A 23506-nucleotide genomic window follows, 5' to 3' on the forward strand; every position below is an offset into this window, starting at 1 on the left:
AATCGAAACTGTTACTAACTGTAATACAAACAGTTCAGTTTGTCAGGTACATGCAACACAGATTACAGTGTTTACATCTGTCTGCTTGGGAAAATACCATGTTCTGCATCTGCAATTAAAATGATTGAAGTGAGATGAACAGTTATTTTTAAATGTGTGATCTAAAGATAAACAAAGGGTTTTAAAAGTGTTATATTTATCTTCTCTTATAGTACCAGATAGAAGCTGAGGAGAATCAACCAGCAACAAAAGCTAAATTTGTTAAAAAAATATATATATATATATATATATATATATATATATATATATATATATATATTTTTTTTTTTATATTGAAATGGTATCGAAGTATCGATACTTTTCAAGGTATCGTGTCGAAATTCGAGTATCGTGACAACACTAGTAGCCGATACTGCCACCTAGCAGGATTCGGCCGGCATTGCAATCTCGCTGTCTCAGAATGAGTCCCAATGATACACCGAGGTCCGTGAGACTGTATAGAATAAAGAAATGTGTTGTGTTGATAGTGTTAGATCCTGATCAATCTGGCCAGTACCACGTCTTCGTCTGTTTGGCTCTCCATCCAATTCCTCTGCGTTGTGTCATTTTAATGGTCCTGATGTCTCCGACACCGGTTGATTAAATCCTTATCTCACCCCGTTAGTACAATCCGCAAACCATAATAATTCTCCACCTCCGTAAGAATTCGACACTTCGACAACGTGAAATACCTTACAAGGAAAAGCGTGGTTTATTGATATAAACAGAAACCTCAGCTCAGATGTTAACAGATGGTATTGTCCTTGAAAAGTCTATTCTAATGATCTTTCGGTGTGTTCAGTCTATTGTCCTTTCAGTCCAATAGTGGTCAGGCCTAGTCGTTAGCCAAGACCATCCTCGTGGTAGCCGAAGCTAATGATGATGTGGCATTCTTCCCCCCCCCCCCCCCCTCTGTGATAAGAGGAGAGAGTCTCTTGGTCCCTTCCCTCCTGTGGGATTCGTTTCTTTGGTCTGCCTCACACCCGGAAAGACTGTTCGACTTATAGATCTTCGTCGTAGCAACGACGGCCCCCTGCCCCTCTCCTGGTTGTCATGCGACGCTCATGACAACTGCTAATAACCTTTCACACATTTCAAAACGTTTCTCTCTGTCAAAACCTCCATCGCGCTCTGCCTCTGTGGCCCCTTATCTTTGTTTTGTCTTAGCGGAATTCAAAACAAACACTCTCGCTGGCAGTGTGCTTGTGAAACCACTGGTTCCACCACCGTCAATATCATCCCGTGATGATAATGATATTACCCTCTTAATGCGTCTCTTTATATCAGTTTATAACCAAATATACATTGAAAAAAACACCATTTTCTCTCAATCCCCCCTTGATTCTTATCACCCCTTCAGAATCATAAATCATTATTTGTTTTTTTTTATTAATTATGCCAAAAATAGCCTGTGGTTGAAGCAAACCAACCTCATCTCTCGTGCACAAGAAATGAAGACGGCCCACGGTCAACCCAGTGATCTTGCTGCCTGATGTCTGTTTGCGCCCCCCTTCGTGCACAAAGGGAACCGAAACCGACCACCAAAACCAACAACATCCAACGACTCACAACCATTGGAGCCCCCCTGTCTGCTCCCAATAATTATATCCTGTTGTTTTACTGTTCTCCCTCTTATCTACCTTCTATATATCCTTCTATACATATATCTTATATATGAATCCTCCATTTATATCTCATACTCCTAATCAATGGACACAGGACTTCTCGCTGTTGTCTCATCTCTCGATCTCCTGATTGACTCTGAAAGGAAGTCCCTGTTTGTCCATCATTCACCGCCCATGCTCTGTTGTTTCAAAACGCTCTCTAAACAGCGTCTCCGCAGGGAAGCCCCCTCCGATGTCCGCCTCGTTCTCCCCTGGGCAACACCGCCTGCGACCGCTGTCTGCGTCGGCCGTCTCCGCCTCGTTGGTCATCTTGGTTGAGGCTCATCTCCACCGCCGTCGGCCCTCTCCAGACTCTGAAAGCAGAAACACCACGCCAGCAGTTTTTCTGTACACTCGACCCGGTGTTTTTCTATTAGTCTACCGTGGCTTTGGGCCTGCAGCTCGTTCTCTATATATTTTTTCCTCTGCAAGCCCCTGCCATGGCCACGCCCTTTCAGACTGTTGGACGGTGTGAGTGTCCTACAGCCCATTGTTCTCTATTAGTCCCCCACCTTCTCAACACCCATATCTAATCCTACAGGGCTGTTCCCTGTTTGTCTTCCGGCGTGACACCAGCAGCTAAACGATACCCACTCCGCGCTCTATCTGTTCGTCTCACGGGTGACCCCCAGCGCGCGCCAGTTCTTTCTGGTGACGTGTCTTCAAGACTCTGCCTATTTATTAGGTGTGAGAAGGCCCCACTGGAGATCGAACTCCCTCTTATTTCATAATTAAACTTATTTAATTAAACCGCATCTATATTATTATTATGATAATAACATACAACAGAGCATCGCTCTAACATACAACAGAGCAGTTTGGTTCCCTGCCCCTAACTCACATACATGTACTCGTACCATTATCTAACATACAACAGAGCTGTCCGTTGCTCTACCCTAAACGGGGCTGTCTCCGTCGCCCTGGAGCTGTACGTTGCTCTATACCCTACGGGGCTGTTTCCGTCGGGGAGCTGTCACGTCGCTCTATACCCTATGGGGCTGTTTCCGTCGCCCTGGAGCTGTCACGTCGCTCTATACTCTACGGGCCGTCTACGTCGCCCTGGAGCTGTCACGTCGCTCTATACCCTACGGGGCTGTTTCCGTCGCCCTGGAGCTGTCACGTCGCTCTATACCCTACGGGGCTGTTTCCGTCGCCCTGGAGCTGGCACGTCGCTCTATACCACACGGGGCTGTCTACCGTCGCCCTGGAGCGGTCCGTTGCTCTATTCTACACTTTGAGTTCCTTTACAAAGTTCTCACATACACCACCGTGTATACACACAAGCAGTTGGTAATTTGAAAAAATTAAACTCCTTAATTAAATTAAACTCTAAATATTCCCCTATGGGTAATGGAAACTCCCCAGCACGGGGAGCTCCAGTAGCTCACCGCGTACCTCGAACGCTATTTCGGCGTCGGGGACAACCGTGCGCGTCACGGATCTGGGGTAGCGAGTTCGACTCCCGGACTAGCCGTATTTTCTCAGAGTGTCTTTCCCCCCATCTATACCCCCATTCAACCTGTTTCTGTCGGTCATACTTGACCAGAAAAAAAAGCGATAAACGCGAAAAGAACCAGCTGACTGGTCAAAGTTTAAAAAAAAAGAAACTCCCCAGCACTACCCCCCCCTCCGCCACTAGGTGGCGACCTACTCCTCCTCCATTTGCCTGTATTATCCCACTGCCCCCCTAGATGGCGGCCAAACTCAGTCTAGAGGATTGTAGCTGACGTGTCACTTCCTGGTTCTAAACCCCTCGTGGCTCTGCTCAATTGTCTGCTCAATCTTTTTTCCTTTTTTTTTTCCACCGTCCCTTTAATGCCTCAAACATTCTCTCGCTACCGACCACACCCGTAACGTTTGTTCACTGCTCCCTTCACGTCACAGTCCCGCTTTCTGCGTTTTGAACAGTAATCAAACTAAATACGATGTTGCCCCTTTAATTGAATGAACATCTCCCCTTTGCCTCCCTTCCCATCTCCTATAGAGTGGCTTCTGTGCTCTGTAGATAAGACTCGATTTTCAAAACAAAAACCGGTGCCGCTCTGCTGTTATTCAAACACACTATTACAGCTGGCATTCTCTCTGTGTCAAACTAAGAATGTTTACGTATGCACTATCTGTTCGTTTTTATTTGGCTTAAAAGATCAAAACAACCACGTGTGCACACTGCACAGTGAACTCGCATCTTTCTCCTAAGCGCTGTTTCTCCTACAGCGCTGGTCCGCCTCATGACCGCTCGACTCGCCGCTCTCCCAGGGCTGGCCGGCCTTGCTCGATCATGATTCTCCCACACACGATGACTGTTGTCCACTGTCGCCCCATTATTAAAAAAGTCTTTATCCGTTGTTCTTATCTCTTGCAAATCCGGCTGTCATCATCGGCAACCAACTGTTCCCGTTGTTTTTATCTCTTGCAAATCCGGCTGTCATCGGCAACCAACTGTTAGATCCTGATCAATCTGGCCAGTACCACGTCTTCGTCTGTTTGGCTCTCCATCCAATTCCTCTGCGTTGTGTCATTTTAATGGTCCTGACGTCTCTGACACCGGTTGATTAAATCCTTATCTCACCCCGTTAGTACAATCCGCAAACCATAATAATTCTCCACCTCCGTAAGAATTCGACACTTCGACAACGTGAAATACCTTACAAGGAGTTTCAAGTTTCAAGTTTCAAGTTTCTTTAATAGTTGTCATACAGAAGTACAGAATACTTTTATACAAAATGCTTCTTACTGTTGCGCTCCAGAGACTGTGCAAGACAAGATAAGTATGAAATAAAATAACATAGTAAAATTAGAAGTAAAAAAAATGAGGTCACAGTGTTCAGTTTAGACATATGTACAATGTTCGATGCAGAATAGACGTAGTTACCATACAATATACAATACTGTGCAGTGTACTAATATACAATACTATATAGTGCAAGGCAGAAATGGAGAAATGGGACGAGGTGCAATTTAGGTACAATTCACAGTAGGTGTACGAGTTGTAGTGCAAATCCTTTATCAATAAATATAAAGTGTAAGTGTGTTTGTGTGATCTAAAGTGTGGAGAGTGGGTGCTGCAGTGTGTTGTTTGTTTGAGTGAGTGTGTGCGTGTGGGTGTGTGTGCTGTGTGCATTTGATGGTTGTTGCATAGTGATTATTGTTCGTTTAGCAGCCTGATGGCCTGGGGATAGAAGCTTCTTCTGAGTCTTTCTGTGCTCGCCTTAAGACTCCGGTATCGCTTGCCTGACCGCAGCAGTTCAAAGAGGCAGTTGTTCGGGTGGCTCGAGTCCTTAATAATTCTCTTAGCCCCTTGCACCGCTTGTTGTAAATGTTCTGGAGGGTGGGAAGCCCCCCTCCAATTGTGCGTTCGGCTGAACGTGTCACTCTTTGTAGTCTGCTACGGTCTTGTGCAGGAAAAGCGTGGTTTATTGATATAAACAGAAACCTCAGCTCAGATGTTAACAGATGGTATTGTCCTTGAAAAGTCTATTCTAATGATCTTTCGGTGTGTTCAGTCTATTGTCCTTTCAGTCCAATAGTGGTCAGGCCTAGTCGTTAGCCAAGACCATCCTCGTGGTAGCCGAAGCTAATGATGATGTGGCATTCTTCCCCCCCCCCCCCTCTCTGATAAGAGAAGAGAGTCTCTTGGTCCCTTCCCTCCTGTGGGATTCGTTTCTTTGGTCTGCCTCACACCCGGAAACACTGTTCGACTTATAGATCTTCGTCGTAGCAACGACAGCCCCCCGCCCCTCTCCTGGTTGTCATGCGACGCTCATGACAACTGCTAATAACCTTTCACACATTTCAAAACGTTTCTCTCTGTCAAAACCTCCATCGCGCTTTGCCTCTGTGGCCCCTTATCTAGAGCCATATGAAATCCGCGATCACGGAATCGCGGACGGAATCGCGGAATTGAGCAATAAAAATGGAATTACCTGTTAAACGTGGAATATTGCAGAATTTGCCATAATTTGGACTGTAATTCCGTTTTCGGGATAACGGTGGAACGTTTGGTGCAAAGCAAACATGACCGGGACGCTAAAGCGTGTTACACCGCGCGCGTCACTTCCACACTGCTTCACAACAACACAGCAATGTCCAAGGCAAGCGTGTAGCTGCTCCGGTATTAACAGCATCCAAAAAGCTACGAAATACCACACTAAACCCTAAATTCAGAGCAGAGCAGTATCCGAATGATTTTTATGCCTCCGGCGATAAGTTGTTTTGTAAATATTGTCAACATACTGTGATTGGACCCGCAAAAATACGTGCGATGATCATTTGGTCTCGAAAGGGCATGTCAAAAACAAGGGGAAACACCGTGCTTCCCAAAACACTATAGATGGAAATGATAGCTTCTAGAAGTTCTAGCTAAATCTGGTGCACCCATCCATTTGTTTAATGCAAACGATTGTCATTATACACTGCCCTTTATAATCTAAATAAACTTAAATAGCTATGAAACGTTACAGTACATAGGACTATAGATGGAAATGATAGCTTCTTGCTAAATCTGGTGCACTCATCCATTTGTTTAATGCAAACGATTGTCATTATACACTGCCCTTTATAATCTAAATAAACTTAAATAGCTATGAAACGTTACAGTACATAGGACTATAGATGGAAATTATAGCTTCTTGCTAAATCTGGTGCACTCATCCATTTGTTTAATGCAAACGATTGTCATTATACACTGCCCTTTACAATCTAAATAAACTTAAATAGCTATGAAACGTTACAGTACATAGGACTATAGATGGAAATGATAGCTTCTTGCTAAATCTAGTGCACCCATCCATTTGTTTAATGCAAACGATTGTCATTATACACCGTCCTTTATAATCGAAATAAACTAAAGGTGCCTAAATTATGCATTACTATATTTCATCACAATATAATAGATATAGCTAGGTTACTGACGTTGTCATTGTGATAATGTCAGTAGTAGCTAGCTGTATCTATTGTTTACACTTGAAATATGTATTTTTATTTTGTCACAATATTAATTGAAAAATATTGTGTAAAATTGAACTGTGTTTCTGAGTTGCAGCACTTAAAAACATTAAAAAAGACTGTTATATCTTATTGAATTGTGGACATTTATTCATTCCCACTTATTAGACACAATTTCTGATGGTAAAATGAGCGTAAAAAGCAAAATACAGAATTCTGCAATATTAAAACGGAAAAAACGGAATTTGGGAAAAAATAAAATGGAATTTGGAAAATAATAAAACGGATTTCATATGGCTCTACCCTTATCTTTGTTTTGTCTTCGCGGAATTCAAAACAAACACTCTCGCTGGCAGTGTGCTTGTGAAACCACTGGTTCCACCACCGTCAATATCATCCCGTGATGATAATGATATTACCCTCTTAAAGCGTCTCTTTATATCAGTTTATAACCAAATATACATTGAAAAAAACCACCATTTTCTCTCAATAGTGATAGTGATGGTTTCAAGTTTGTTTTTATTTGTCACATAAAGTACATATACATTACAGTGAAATGCTTGGTTCTGTATGAGCCCCATGAGAATGTGCTTCATACAGTAAAAAAACGAAAATGCAAACAATGAGGTACAAAATGCAAACCTTTAAATTCAAAATGCTAAAATTAGGTATGGATGTAGTGCAAATATTTTTGTAATTGTTACGTACCCCAGTAAGGGGACGCAACACAAGGCCACAGACAGGGTATGTGAGGGTGCAGTGACAGAGCTCTGGTACCAAAAGCACCCTAAACAGAGCTTTAACCAGCTCGATTACCACACAACAGAGAGAACTCTACCATCAAAAAGCACAGAGATAGGTGGTGTAGTGGGCAAGGCGCTCGCCACCAATGCAGGATACGCTGGGTTCAAGCCCAGCTCTCCGCATTGCTATCAGCTTGGCTGGTCGTTCATACTAACACAATTGGCAGTGTTAGGGGTGGGAAAGCTGATGGGTGGGGATCGGACGTTGTGGACAGCGACTCCTACAGGTCGGTTGGTGCGCCTGCGCAGCAGAATCAGGAAGCGACGGGGCGGCGTGTCCCTCCCACGCAGACCCCCGCCGCTGAGAGATTGCGCTGTGCAGGTGAAAAGATGCGACGGCTGCTTCCTCGAGTACCGGAGGGGACACGTGATGTAAGGCTTCGTCCACATTGCAGCCGGCTTGTGTGGGAGGCATGGCCTAACAGCGTTCGAGACAGGGGAGGGTAGAATTGGACGATACGAAATTGGGATGGGAGAAAAATAGAAAATGGGAGAAAAAAGTAGATAAAAAAAAAGCACAGATATAGTTACCACCAAAGACACAGACAGAGCTCTACCACCAAAGACACCAAGAGCTCTACTTTACCACAACAATGAACCAGAGAGCTAACTAACACTGCACATGGTCTAGGATATATGGAAGGGTGTAGAGCTTGATTGCAGATCAGCAACAGCTTCCGTTGCACTGCTGCTGTTGCTGGAGTGATATCCTGATTGCAACCAGCTGACTGCTGCAACTGGGAGATATCTGAGAATGGGGATATGTAGACACAAGAGGGAGACAAAAGACAACAACAAACAAAACATGCCTATATACACAACAGATAATATACATAACTTCCTCATAAGGACAGGGTCCGTAACAGTAATATATGGTGTAGTGTTAAAGTGGTGGTGATGGTAGTGATGGTGATAATGATGGTGGTGATAGGGATGGTGGTAGTGATATTGATGGTGGTGGTGATGGTGGTAGTGATAGTGATGGTGATGGTGGTAGTAATGGCGATAGTGATAGTGATAGTGATGTTGATAGTGGTGGTGGTAGTGATAGAGATGGTGGTGATAGTTATGGTGATAGTGATGGTGATGGTGGTAGTGATAGTGGTGATAGTGGTGATGGTGATAGTGATGGTGGTGGTAGTGATAGTTATGGTGGTGATGGTGGTAATGATAGTGATGGTGGTACTGATAGTTATGGTGGTGATAGTGGTAATGATAGTTGTGATGGTGATAGTGGTAATGATAGTGGTGATGGTGTACTACGGTACTGTGCACTAGGGCTGTCAATTGTCCCTATGAATACCATACGATTGGATTGGATGAAATTAGTCAAATTAGAATATTAATGATAAAATGTACCGATTATTATATTGTATTATTATTATCAAAGCAGGGGTAGGGTGTTTACAATTAACAAGTTCATTGTGTGTTGTATTTGCTATTATGAGTGAGTAGTACCAATAGGTCAGGAAACTATCATTAGGCATTATTGGCTTGCATTGCGGGCACTTTCTTTTTTGAATCACAAAAAAGGGACAAGAGCCAGTTCACCTCATATCACCTCAGTTTAAGTTCACCTCATATCAATAATTTTTCTTAATTATTTACATTCTGCTGGCATTCTGGTTGTCAAATTAATATAGTCTTTTCAAATTTGAATGAAATTTGAATATTGAAATCCATACTGGCAGTCATACTGTGCATTTAACCGTGACTGGCTTCCCTTTCCTTTCTAGGGGAGACTGTCGAGGAACAGAGGAACAAGATGCAGAGCATGAACATCGTCCAACCGTCAACCTACGTCATAGTGCAGCCGTCAAAGGTGACACACACACACACACACACACACACACACACACACACACACACACGTTGTGGTATAAGTCTTGCCTGTGTGGCGTGACATTCTAATAACTCATGTGTAAGTCTAGAAGTGTCAAGAAATAGAGAACACACTTTGTGTGTTGTAACTGCAAACAGCCTGTGTGTGTGTGTGTGTGTGTGTGTGTGTGTGTGTGTGTGTGTGTGTGTGTGTGTGTGTGTGTGTGTGTGTGTGTGTGTGTGTGTGTGTGTGTGTGTGTGTGTGTGTGTGTGTGTGTGTGTGTGTGTGTGTGTGTGTGTGTGTGTGTGTGTGTGTGTGTGTGTGTGTGTGTGTGTGTGTGTGTGTGTGTGCGTGCGTGCGTGTGAACAACTGTCAAGCAAGCAACAACTCAGCAGAACTTGGCCCTATTCTACAATGTGTATACACACACACAGTCCAGTCTTCTTCACTGCTGTGCTGTTGACAGGTGTTGGGTGGCCAGGCCTCGGTCCATGGGCCAACAAATGCCACTATCATTCGCCACACAGCCTGCAGAACGGGCCGAGACATATGGCACCTCAGAAAGGCTCTACTGGGTTTTGGATTATTATAATTCTTCCCCTTCGTTTTTTGTGACTTAATTTGATGTGATGTGTGTTTTTAAGCCTTGATGCCTCCTGTGTTAATTATTTTGGATTTTGTGTTAGAACACGGCGGCTTTGTGCGCGCGTGTGTGTGTTTGTACGTGTGTGTGTGTGTGTGAGTGTGTGTGTGTCCGTCCGGGTTAATTCAAAAGCGAGGCCCATATGGTGGCGTGATGCTGCTGCTGCGCGGCACACCGTGAAACGCGGAGCGTGCCCATCCCGCCCACGGTCAGAGCGGTGCAACAGGAAACCGAGATGGAGTCTTGCGTGTGCTGTTCACCAGCTGCCACACAAACATACAGCAGTATGATAGAGGGAGGTTTGCATGAGTAGGTATTGCTGCAGAATGCAGTGGGTGTTGCTGTCATGCAAGTGAGATGTGGACGTTTAGCTTATGTTCCGTTTAAAAAAAGAAAGAAAAATGTAACCCCTCTGAAAATGTAATGATGTATATTATTGATAAATTATGCTCCTCCGTAATAAATCATAGAACACCATTATGCTGTAAGACGACGCTTTGAAAATCTAGTGTCCAGCTAGGAAAATGCAGACTGCACTAGGGCTGACCTTCGATTTCTTTTTTTGGAATTCGAAGCTTCAGGGCCGAGATTCGATTTTAATTCGAAGCTTCGAAATAAATGTTTTATTTTTTTTAATTAATTTTAAATATGTAATAATAATCCACAGAGAACAACACAAGTTAAAAAAAAATGTATCACAAAAAGGCTGTGTTTTGGAGATCGGGCTCCCTAGAGACCGTAACCATGTTTGGGAGACCGAGCCTAACACAAAACAAGAGGGCAGGACCGTGTCGCTGTCGACGCACACCGGAGCCCTCGGTGGTCCGGTCCCAAAGGAAAACATTTGCCTCTTAATTGCAGAGGAATAGCCATTTCCTGAAACATCTCCTCCGCTTCAAGCCTCACGTTCACCCTTAATTACACACTAAAAACACTGCGAAATCTAAACTTTTGCCACTCTGGGTAAAGGTAACAAGTAGCCCCCACACTATCCCCGTGGATTTATAATTGTTGCAAGCGAGAACGTACATGTATTTCGGGGGTGAACGCCGGTCGCTTGCGTGAACTGCGGCCTGGGGAGTGAATTCAAGCAGCGTCTGAAAGGAGTTCAGTGTTTCCCCGAGTTGTAACTATAGAGTGAGGGAAAACACACAGCTGCCTATCCGCTTCACACCGACAAGGAGCAAGTGACCAGCAGCCCTGCCAAGAAGTGTGTTCAATCAATCAATCAAATCCTTTATTTAACCAGATAAGCATCATTGAGATTAAAATCTCTTTTTCAAGAGCGATCTGGCCAAGCAAGGCAGCAAAAAGTTTCAACATAAAAAAGAACATCACAATAAAATACAGATAAAACATTCACAGCAAGATCCAATTTCAGGCAAGTTATCAAACTGTAACAGGCAAGTTATCAAACACAGTTGCACTGTCCGAGGGAACTGAATTCGTAGATTTTTTTTAAATGGCTTTAAATTCTCCGAGGGTGACCAGTCCTGGCAATTTTAGGTCCTCCTGTAGCTTGTTCCAGGATGAAGGAGGGATGTCCCGATCCGATCACGTGATTTTCCGAAGCTCGGGATCGGCAAAAAAAAATATATTTTTATTTTTATTTTTTTATTCAACAAACATGACCGATAGGCAGTGTTGGGACTAACGCGCTACAAAGTAACGCGTTACAGAAACGAAGTTACTTTTTGCCGCAACTAGTACTCTAACGCATTACTTTTGAAATTCAGTAACGCTACTTACGTTGTGTGGCTCAGCGGAGTAGCAATACAATCGTCAAATTTGCTGACGACACAGTGGTGGTGGGCCTGATCTCTGCCAACGACGAGAGGGCCTACCTGGAAGAGGTCAAGGTCCTGGCGGGATGGTGCCAGGAAAACAGCCTCTCCCTGAACGTCAGCAAAACAAAGGAGATGATTGTGGACTTCAGGAGGTCGGGGGTCAAGGACTACAGCCCCCTCAGCATCGACGGGGCACCGGTTGAGAGAGTCAACAGCTTTAAGTACCTCGGAGCCTACATATCCGAGGACTTGACATGGACCACACACATTAACAGTGTTGTGAAGAAGGCACGACAACGCCTCTACTTCCTCAGGCGCCTAAGGAAGTTCCAAGTCAGCCAGAAGATCCTTAAGAACTTCTACTCATGTACAATAGAGAGCATCTTGACCGGCAACATCACCTCCTGGTTTGGGAATAGCACTGCACAAGACCAAAGCAGACTACAAAGAGTGACACGTTCAGCCGAACGCACAATTGGAGGGGGGCTCCCCACCCTCCAGAACATTTACTACAAGCGTTGCAAGGGCAAGGCTAAGAGAATCATTAAAGACTCCAGTCACCCGAACAACTGCCTCTTTGAACTGCTGCGGTCAGGCAAGCGATACAGGAGTCTCAAGGCGAGCACAGAAAGACTCAGAAGAAGCTTCTATCCCCAGGCCATCAGGCTGCTAAACGAACAATGAATGAACACTACACAACAACAACCACCAAACGCACATAGCACACACATCCACACGCACACACTCACTTTAAACAAACACACTGTAGCACCCACTCCACACACTTATAGCACACACCCACTTTAAACAAACACACTGTAGCACCCACTCCCCACACTTTATATTTATGGATGAAGGATTGCACTACAACTCGTACACCTTACTGTAAATTGTACCTAAAATTGTACCTCATCCCATTTCTGCTTTGCACTAGATAGTACTGTACATTAGTACACTGCATAGTATTGTGTATTGTATATTATATGGTAACTCAGAACATTGTACATATGTCTATACCGAACACTGTGACCTCATTTTCTTCTTCTTCTAAATTCATGCTATATTATGTTATTATGTTATTTGATACTATCTTGTCTAGCACAGTCTCTGGAGCGTAACAGTAAGAAGCATTTTGTATGAAAGTATTCTGTACTTCTGTATGACAACTATTAAAGAACTTGAACTTGAACGTTACTGAATGGTTCGTCACTGCGTTATTTGCGTTATATACGGCGTAGATTAATAGCGAGCGGTAGTGATTATTATTATTATTATTATCCTCATCCCCACCCGCGTAGAATGATACGAGGCGAGTCTGGCCACTGGCCAATCAGAAGTGCGCAAGAAATGCGGAGCCAGGCTACGGAAAGAAATAGACCCTCTCTATTGTAAACAAAACAAACGCTCGCTATGAATCTACATAAAAAGAACGCAGTAACAAACTAACAAACCATTTAGCAACTACTTGGAGAGATAATTAATATACAACATGGAAACGAGATAAAGAACATGTTTGAGGCGCTGCTGGAGTCAACTGGACTAACGTAACGTTACTACATCTCAACCACCGCAGACTTTGGTGAGTCAGTGCAATGTGTTCACTGAAACTCAAGTTGATCAACGGATTTTGACTGTACGAAATCTGCCAGGGAATCTCATAATACTAATCAAACAATATAAATATAGTCCTTTCATGCACAATTGATATCCTAACTATTCTAACGTTGCAATGCTTTGATTGATATCTTAAACAACGTTGCAACTTGCAAGATGGTGAATGAATGAATGAAAACTTTATTTAACAGATTGCAGAATGGGTACAATACAGTACGGCTCAATACATACAATTGTTAAGGGGATGCAGACCTGAGAAAGACGTTTGTCTTGTTTCCATCAGGGTCCCCCATTTTCAATTCATATAGACATTTATGACATACACAACATACATGACATTTATGGCATAGGGACATATAGGTATTTGGTACTGATACATTTGTGACATAAACGGTATTCAAATATACAGTACTGTTACCCCTAGCTTTGGGTAGGGCGTTCCACATTGTTGTGGCATAATTGCGAAACGTTAGTCCCTTGTTTGAGCCGAATCTGGGTTTTACATGATTTGTTGAGCTTCCTCTGGTGTAGTGGTTGTGGTATTCACTGACCTTTGGGAAGTATTTTGACATGTACATGGGTACCCCGGTCGTATAGTGTATCTTGTAGACCAGGCCCATTGCAAGTTGCTGTACTCTGTCGTCTACTCTAAGCCATCCTAGGTTGTCAAAGTGGGCAGGGGTGAGGTGGGTTCTGGGGTTCAGGTCAAGTAGTAGTCTGACCAGTTTGTTTTGTGATGTTTGTAATTTTGTTTTAAGCGCCTTTGAGGTGCTTTGGTACCATGAGGTGCAAGCATAGTCGTAGTACCCTTGAATTATAATGGTTATAATGAAACGCTCCGGCGACATCAAGGCTGTTCCTTCAACCGGCGCACTTCTTATTATATGACTCTGGACAACATTTGTTTGTGTCAGATTTGTGTTTGTATCTAGACCACATTGCTTAGCAGAGTTCGGTGATGTGAATGGAAACTGTCAAGTTGATCAACCGATTTTGAGTACTATAGGGCATGGGACTCGGGAGCAATCTTTTTTTTTAATCTTTTTTTTTAAATAACTAACTAACAGTAACTCATTACTTTTGGGTGTAAGTAACTAGTACAGTAACGAAGTTACTTTGAAATGAAGTAACTAGTAAAGTAACTGAGTTACTATTTTTCAGTAACTAGCACAACACTGCCGATAGGTTATGTATATAACCTAGTTATATGTTTACTGGCTGAGTGTCCTGCTCTTCGCCATCGAGATATACCTCATCTCCAGTACCTAGTGTACTCCATCAACGAATAAAAACAAATACACCCAGCACCTGCCAGGCTGCGTGTAGCTTATTGCCAGCGGAAGAGTGCAAGAATGCTTCCGCATTCGTCACTGCACGCCAGTACGGTAATGCGCCTTTCCTTTCGCCCCGCTCAGACAAATGCATGTAGTACATTGCAACACAACGCAGCATTTCCGCGTACATTGCAACGAATCACTTGGAGTTTGAAAGTGATATCAGAAGAAACTACTCAACCTCGGCTGTCTTTAACTATGAGTGAACACAACGCATTGTAACGTTAACGCAGCTGTCAACTGTACTTTACTATGGAATACATGTATATTATCGCGACACGTCGTCACAGACTAAACAGTGTTCTGGATTTTCCTACAATGGATTATTGATTGTAAATTGAACCCTTGCACTGAAGAACCATTATGAATCTGTGTTAGAAAATGTTTTGGATCTAAATCACTTGGAGTTTGAAAGTGATATCAGAAGAAACTACTCAACCTCGGCTGTCTTTAACTATGAGTGAACACAACACATTGTAACGTTAACGCAGCTGTCAACTGTACTTTACTATGGAATACATGTATATTATCGCAACGCGTCGTCACAGACTAAACAGTGTTCTGGATTTTCCTACAATGGATTATTGATTGTAAATTGAACCCTTGCACTGAAGAACCATTATGAATCTGTGTTAGAAAATGTTTTGGATCTAAATCACTTGGAGTTTGAAAGTGATATCCGAAGAAACTACTCAACCTCGGCTGTCTTTAACTATGAGTGAACACAACACTCTAACTTACCATGTTTAGATAATAAAGTACTCAACCTCTACTTGTCTACTGTCTGACTGAACACAACACTCTAACTTACCATCTTTAGATAATGAAGTACTCAACCTCTACTGTATTTAACTATGAGTGAACACAGCACTCTAACTTACCATGTTTAGATAATAAAGTATAACCTCTACTGTCTTTAACTATGAAGGAATTACAACCTTTATTTAATGGTTAATTTTGATAAAAGGTAATTTACTATATTTGTATGGCATTTACACTTAAAGTAGAAAAACAAAAGTAATCTGTAAAATAATAGTGAATTTCCTGTGAAAAAACATTTATTTTTTACAGTGTACGTTACACACACAAATGCTACATTATGACAAATTTTACAAAGAAAGTATATTTAGATTCAAAGACTATTTTAATAGCTTTCTTTGAATACACGGTTTCTCTCCTGTGACGTACAAATGTTCAACAAAACCGCCAACATTGACTCAGCTAGACCTCTTTGTTATATCTGCAGCGCTAACATAATATGTGTCGAACCAAGCGGGGATCTCATGCGCGCGCGAGCACGCCGGTGCACCTGGGCGAAGGAAAAGGAAATGTGCATTACCGTACTGGCGTGCGGTGACGAATGCGGAAGCATTCTTGCACTCTTCCGCTGGCAATAAGCTACACGCTGCCAGGCCCCGCCCTAGTGACGTACTATATAGCACTAGGCGTGGTCACCACTCGCTCTTCCTCGGAAAACCGTTTCCAAAGAAAAGTTTCCCCAAGGGACCTCAGGGCAAGCTAAGAGCAGGACGCTCAGCCAGTACTCATATAACTAGGTTATATACATAACCTATCGTTATATTGTCGTACTGGCGAATCACGGCCTGCTCTTCGCCATCGAGATATGGGGACAGAGCAGATGCGAGGACCGACAAATGCACCCCCTGAGGACCCGAAAGCCCACATCAGGGGGGAGGGGAGTCCCGTCACCCCACCCTTCCTAATGAAGAGGGGGCGGCAGTCAACTCCACCCAAGTGCGAACAAGAGGGAACTAGAACCTCTTGAACGCACAACACAGGCAGAACCACGTGTGACACAACACATTGTGGCCCACACCCACACACCCCTGCTACCCCACCAAAGGATGGGAAGCAGGAGAGGTTCCAGACCTCAGAACCGCCTGGGAGACGGAACCCCCGGTCATGTCCATGAGGTAAAACCTTACGAAGGGACCCGGTGAGGACCATGAAGCCGCAGCACAGATGTCCTCCACCGAGGCCCCACCCAGCAGGGCGGCAGAGGCCGCCACCCCATGAGTGGAGTGCGCCCTGACGCCCCCAGGGGGAGCCAGCCCGGCCAACGTGTAGCAAAGGGCAATGCCCTCGCACAACCAATGGGACAGGCGCTGTTTCGACAGTGCCTTACCAGCACGAGAGCCACCGTAACAGATAAAAAGCTGATTGGTAGCCCTGAGGCCCTGATTACGGCTGAGGTAAATCCCCAAAGCCCGGACCGGACATGACAGGTGAAGGCCCGCCTCCAACTCACTAGCGTGAGGAGGCGGATGAAACGCCTGAACCATAATATCCCTGGAGCGGAAAGAACTCCGGATATTTTTTGGCACGAAGGCTGGATTAGGCCGCAGAGTGGCACCGCTATCGGAACGAATAGACAGGCACTCGGGCCGCACCGAGAGAGCACAAAGCTCACTCACGCGCTTAGCGGAGGTGATGGCCAGCAAGAACGCAGTCTTGAACGACAGCTGTTCCAACGGCGCTTGCTCAAGAGGCTCAAACGGGGCCATGGACAACCGACCGAGGACCAATTGAAGATCCCAGCTCGGAGCCAGAGAGCGTTTCACCGGCTTAAGGCGTCGAACGCCAAGCAGGAAACGCTTCACAAGAGGGTGGCTGAACAATACAACACCCTCAAACCCCTCATGATAAGAGGATATAGCCGCAGCATATACCCTCACCGTCGAAGCCGACAGTCTATCAAGGAGAGACTGAAAGAAAATAAGGACAGCATCCAGGGGGCAGGACACCGGGTCCCGGCCCCCCGCCTTACACCACTCTTGGAACATACGCCACCTACCCGCGTAAAGCACGATAGTGGAGGGAGCACGCGCATTCCGGATGGTGTCAACCACAGAAGGGTCCATCCTCTCCAGACTCACCCTCTCACCAGCCAAACCATCAGAGGTTGGCCCAGCACCGGGGGCTGATACAGCGATCCGTACGCTTGAGAGAGGGCCCTCGCCGACCAAGGAACAGGCCACGGCGGGGCTACCAGTAGCTGATCAGGACCGGGAACCACACAGCTGTGCCCCGGTCCGGCGCAACCAGGATCACGGTCCTGTGCTCCCACCGTACCCGCTCCAACAACTGACTCACCAGGTGTGTGGGGGGAAAGGCGTACAGAAGCCCGGGTGGCCATGGATACACTGAGAAGGCATCCACCCCCAAGGGAGGATTGTCTCCCCGGCTGACCGAGAACCACAAGGGGCACTTGTGAGATTGTCTGCTCGCAAACAGATCCACTGAAGCTTCCCCGAAGCGATCCCAGATCTGCCTGACTATGTCTGGGCGCAGTTCCCACTCGTCGTGACGAGGACCGCCCCGTGACATCATATCCGCGCCCACATTCTCCTTGCCAGGGATGTGGAGCGCCTTCAGACTGCACAGCTTGCGAGATGCCCATAGCCAGAGTTCGACCGCCGCCCGGTGCAGACGGGTGGAGCGTACTCCACCCTGCCTGTTGATATACGCCGCTGCCGTCATACTGTCCGTTCTGACCAAAACGTGCTTGCCTACCACCAAGTGGGCGAGCCGTCTGAGGACCAGGAGGGCCGCCTTCATTTCCAACACATTTATGTGCAGGGTAGACCGGGCAGCATGGATCGTCCAGCTGCCCCCCACTGCGTCGGTCCGACACGTCCCTCCCCATCCCCTGAGGGAAGCGTCGGTGAAGACCGTGACGTGTGAACGCCTGCTGCCCATGGGGACCCCATTGGTGAGGATACCAGGCCTCCTCAATGGACGAGATCCCCCATATCGACAAAGGAACCGTCAACCGTTTCCATTTGTCCCTCACCGGGTCTATTCTCATACTGGAGAACCACCTCTGTATCCTCCTCATGAAGAGGCCAAGAGGGACCACAGCGTGAGCAGATGCCATCATACCGAGCAGGCGCATCACCTGCAGCGCCGTGACCGTCTTTCCAAGACGGAAACCCCCCGAGCGCGTGGAGGATAGACACCCTCCGTTGCTCCGAGAGGGTTACCCTCATGGGTCTTGACCTCAGAGTCAAGCCCAAATACTCCACCTGTTGACTGGGAAGAGGCGTACTCTTCTTCCAGTTCACAGCAAAACCCAGCCTGGTGAGGAATTCCACCACCAGCCTGGTATGAGACCTGGCGACCTCCTCCGACCGGCTGAGGAGCAATATGTCGTCGAGATGTAGAGGCTCCAGCGCAGTCTCTACGCACTTGGTGAATGTGCTGGGAGCCAGAGAGTAGCCGAACGGCAACCTCTGGTATTCGTACACTACGCCCTGAAATAGGAACCGCAGGAACTTCCTGTGAGGAGGGAAAATCGGGATGTGAAAATACGCATCCTTCAGGTCTATGGAGGTGAACCAGTCTCCCACCCTGACAGCAAGTAGCAGGTGTTTGACGGTCAACATCCTGAATGGTCTCGCCACAATCGGACGATTGAACGCGGACAGATCCAGTATAGGTCTGACCCCTCCCGTTTTTTTGGGCACCAGAAAATAACGGGAGTAGATGCCTGACATCGTGTCCTCTCTCTGGACCACGACTACGGCCTGCTTCGCCAACAGAGATTGGATCTCGTCGGCCAGAGCTGTCACTGCTGCTGACCCTGACAATAGGGTCTGCACCAAACCTGAAAACGGAGGGTGGGGTTGTGCGAACTGCAAGACAAGCCCCAGCCTCAACGTTCTCTCTACCCATCCCGACACATGGCACTCTCGTAGCCATATGTGATAATAATCCCAGAGCGCACCCGCCGTCAACTGACGCTGGGCCGCAAGGAACAGCAGATAGGTGGCCCGGTCCCTCCCGCTGTGCGTAGCCTCTTCTTTGCAGACCACTGCCGATCTCGCGGGAGTGGGAGGCATCAACGTGATACCCCGCCTGGCGAAGGCGAGGTCGGGGTAACTCGTGCTGAGCATTCTTTCGAAGAGGCCTCGAGTCCCCCTGCTGACCACTGTCAATAGTGGCAGCCGTAACACCAGGCTCACCAATCGCACAACGTGTGGCGAGGGAGCCACGTGACAGCACAACATTCTCACGGACAGACCCAGGCTCAGCCATCAACTGGGTGTCAGCCCCTGTCCCCATGAGAAGCGAAACGTGGGGCCGCATGCGCTTCAATGAAGGCTCGCGGCCCGCAGCCAAAGGAAAACGATCAGAGCCCCTTTTCCGCTGGTGACGGGGGAAGGGGTGATCGGGGAGCGGGCTGCTCGCGGCAGAACGGCGACGGCTTGTATATTCCAAGCAGAGCACATCCAACATGGCCGATCCCTCGGCCGCCAAGGCTGTCGGCCTTGTGGACCCCTGTTTACTCTCCGCCCAGGGTACCACTGGCGGGGGAAACATGGCCGCCTGTCGAGGGCCTCGCCACAGTCGCTGACGAGGCCGTGCTCCAACCTCTGGCTGCATAGCGTGAGGCGGTGTGGAACCTAGGTCAACAACTGCCCGCGTCTCCGCAGAACGACCAAAAAGTCCTTCCGCTGTCTTAGACAGCGACCATGCACATGAGTATATAATACCTGACAAATGCACCATGTTTATGTCGACTAGGGATGCCCCCCGGACCCCGGTTTTAAACGGGAACCGGTACTATATTAGAAAATACCGGAGTATTTATAAGCTCCGACGTCCTCGGTACTGCTATCGATACTCTAGAGAAAGTATTATTATTATTTAAAAGTTGCAAACGATCTCTCCTCTCTCTGTCTCTGCACGAGAAGCGAGCCGCAACGAGTCATTATTACAAACACTCCTCGCGAGTCGCTTGCTAGTAGTGCTACACATACTGTACGGGTACTCCTTAATGAAAGTGCTGTCCCCGACGCCCGTGCTGAAGCGCGCTGCACACAGACACAGACAGCTCTGCCTCTGCATGCACTGAGTCGTGATGGCGGATAGAGCGAAGCGTTCTAAAGTTTGGATATATTTTACAAGGGTCAATGCCGACAACGCACGTTGCCACAAGTGCAACAAAACATTTGCCAGTAAGGGTGGCAATACGAGCAACCTATCAAAACATTTGTTGGCAAAACACGATATTAGTGTGCAGAAATGCGCCGTATTCGACTGCCTTGCACGCAGTGGTCCATCTGCATCCACGTCCACTGCAGCCGGTAAGCCAAGATACAGAGTTTCCTAGGCTAATAACGAATTATTACAAATAGGCTAATAAACAAAATAATTGTTTAGCTACAAATACTACAATCTAAAAACGTTTTATAGATAGTCAAGCTGAGGCGTCAATGTGTCCCAGGCCAGTGAGCCCAGGGCCACCACACATCCTCCCTCTACCTCCACCACCCAAAGTCCCTTCACCCTAGCAGCTAGAGGAAGGATGACAGAGGATAGGGTGAACGAGTGTCACAGGGCTGTGACAAAGTTTATTGTCAAAGGCCTGCACCCCTTCTCTACAGTGGAGTCCAAGGGCTTTAGGTAACAACTAATCATTCAGTGTATATCGTTTTTTTTTGTATACATAGTTGTCTAACTTGTTTGTTGTTGTTGTTATAATATAAGTTATTATTGAAGCAGCTATTCCTACCACTCCACACAAATTTACAATAATTCAATCATTTCTAATCTTTACTGTAGGGAGATGACCAATGCTCTCAATTGCAAATATACCCCTCCCTGCATAAATTATATTTATTTATAATACTTATTTATAAAGTTGTATAAATAATAAAGCAATGTCGATTCTGTTCTTAATTAATTGTCTTTTTTTCAAAAAGAACCGATAAGAGTATCGATAAAGTACCGAACCGTTAAGCAGTATCGATAAGAGTAGTAGTATCGATAAAATCCTAACGATACCCATCCCTAATGTCGACAAGAGTGGCTCTATGTTTTAATCTAGATTTATTTTTTCGTTTGGTGTTTTCTTTTTGTTTTGGTATTACTTCCCATTTTATTCTCGATTTAGTCTAGTTTATCTATTTATTAAAATTTTTTTGGTAGAATTTTTCGTTTGCTTAGTTTTACTTATTCTTATGTCTTTATTTTTTATAAAGAAAATTCTCTGTCTTCCCCCCCATATGGGGGTTATCAGTGTAACCTAGACGTTAGGGGTCTAGGTGTCTGTGTTGTCCTTCAGGACTGACCCATGCTGATGCAAAATATGTCATTCATTGTATTGTCCGGAAGTACTGTGTGCAAAAAGAAAAAATATGCAATAAAGTATAAGTCATAAAAAAAGTCCTTCCGCGGAAAAAGGAGCCGTGAGGAGAAGAAACCTTTCTTCCTCCCCAAGAGGAGATTGCTCCAACCAGAAATGCCTATTAACAAGCGTTGATAGCATCCTAATCCTCCCTGCAGTTACAGCTTGCGACTGAGTCAAGATCTCTAGAACACCAAAAACATGCAAAATGTTTTCAGCGTCGGCTGGTCCTGTAGCCCCACTACCCGACGCTAATGTGGACAGAAAAACAGTCAGCTGAGCCACAACATTGGCCGCCGCTAAATTCCATCCTGTAGCAGTATAACTCTCATCAGTCCATACTGCCACCCGCCGGGCAGACTCGCTCTCAAGCGTCGGCTTCCGGGTGGGACACCGTTCAACCCCGCCGGGGCACAGGATCGATGCTACCTGGCTCTCTAGCCACGGCACACCCGCCCTGCACCCTGTTGTCAACCCATTCACCCGTAAAAAGGGTAAATAAGACTCAGCAAAACCCCCCACATTAGCTACCGACTGACCTTCATCAATGAACAGGTTAAGAGGAGGGAAAAGCGTTGACATCCCATGGCGGGGAACATTAGAACAGCATTATAGCAGTAGTGTTAGCAGCGCGCTCCAGGATCGCCTGGAAAACGTCCACTTCAGAGGAACGTTCACCAAAACATCCCGCCCCTGGCGCCGACACACAACTCTGTTGTGTAACAAAACAACCAGCAGCATTACTAACACCAGCGTTAATGCCTGATGACACAGAGCCTACCTGTGTACGAGCCGGCTCGATAGCCAAACCTTGCACGCTGTCCCTCGATCTGCTCCACCTGCTGTCTTACAGCCTGAAGTCTCCCAGCTCCTCCGCTGTTTCAGCGACACCACGCAGCGTGAGGTCGAGGCCATCATCGGGAGGATGAAGTCATCCACGTGTGCTCTGGATCCCCTCCCCACAGCCCTGGTGAGAGCCAACATCCGCACTATTGGTCCCCTCATGACCAGCACCATCAACCTCTGCTTGCAGGCTGGCCACGTTCCGCCTGCCCTCAAAACTGCCATCATCACCCCCCTCCTGAAGAAACCCACCCTGGACCCAGAGGCCCTCGTCAACTACCGGCCCATCTCCAACCTCCCGTTCCTTTACAAGGTGCTGGAGAAGGTAGTTGCGAAGCAGCTCCAAGCACACCTCAGAGACGACAACATCTTTGAGAAGTTCCAGTCTGGTTTCCGCTCCGCGCACAGTACAGAGACAGCCCTGGTCAGGGTAACCAACGATCTACTGATGGCGGCGGATGCTGGAACCCCATCCATTCTGGTCCTTCTCGACCTATCGGCAGCCTTCGACACGGTGGATCATCCCATTCTACTGGACTGTCTCCACTCCAATGTCGGACTCCGCGACCTAGCCCTTGGCTTATTCCAGTCCCTCTTGGCTGGTTGGACTGAGTGTGTCTCCCTCGGAGGCGCAACATCCTCCAACCACCCTGTCACCTGCGGTGTCCCCCAGGGATCCGTCCTCGGCCCCCTGCTGTTCACCCTGTACATGCTCCCCCTCGGCCGCATCATCGGCCGGCACGGTGTGTCGTTCCACTGCTACGCTGACGACACCCAGTTATATATCCGGATCACACCATCATCACCTTCATCACCCCCCACACTGACCGCTTGCCTGGAGGAGACTAAGGCGTGGATGA

The 23506-nt window shown here is 46.4% G+C and overlaps 1 protein-coding gene across 1 annotated transcript in view; it reads left to right on the forward strand.

Moving 5' to 3' along the window:
- umad1 (UBAP1-MVB12-associated (UMA) domain containing 1) overlaps positions 1-23506 on the forward strand; it is a 50513-nt gene that overhangs the window by 21765 nt on the left and 5242 nt on the right. Inside the window, exon 3 of the mRNA XM_084312975.1 lies at positions 9187-9272. Within this exon, the coding sequence (XP_084169101.1) occupies positions 9187-9272 (86 nt within the window). The remainder of the gene's footprint in view (positions 1-9186; positions 9273-23506) is intronic.

The sequence above is a fragment of the Notolepis coatsorum genome, assembly GCF_963971535.1.
Source record: "Notolepis coatsorum genome assembly, chromosome: 4".
NCBI classification, from domain to species: Eukaryota; Metazoa; Chordata; class Actinopteri; order Aulopiformes; family Paralepididae; genus Notolepis; species Notolepis coatsorum.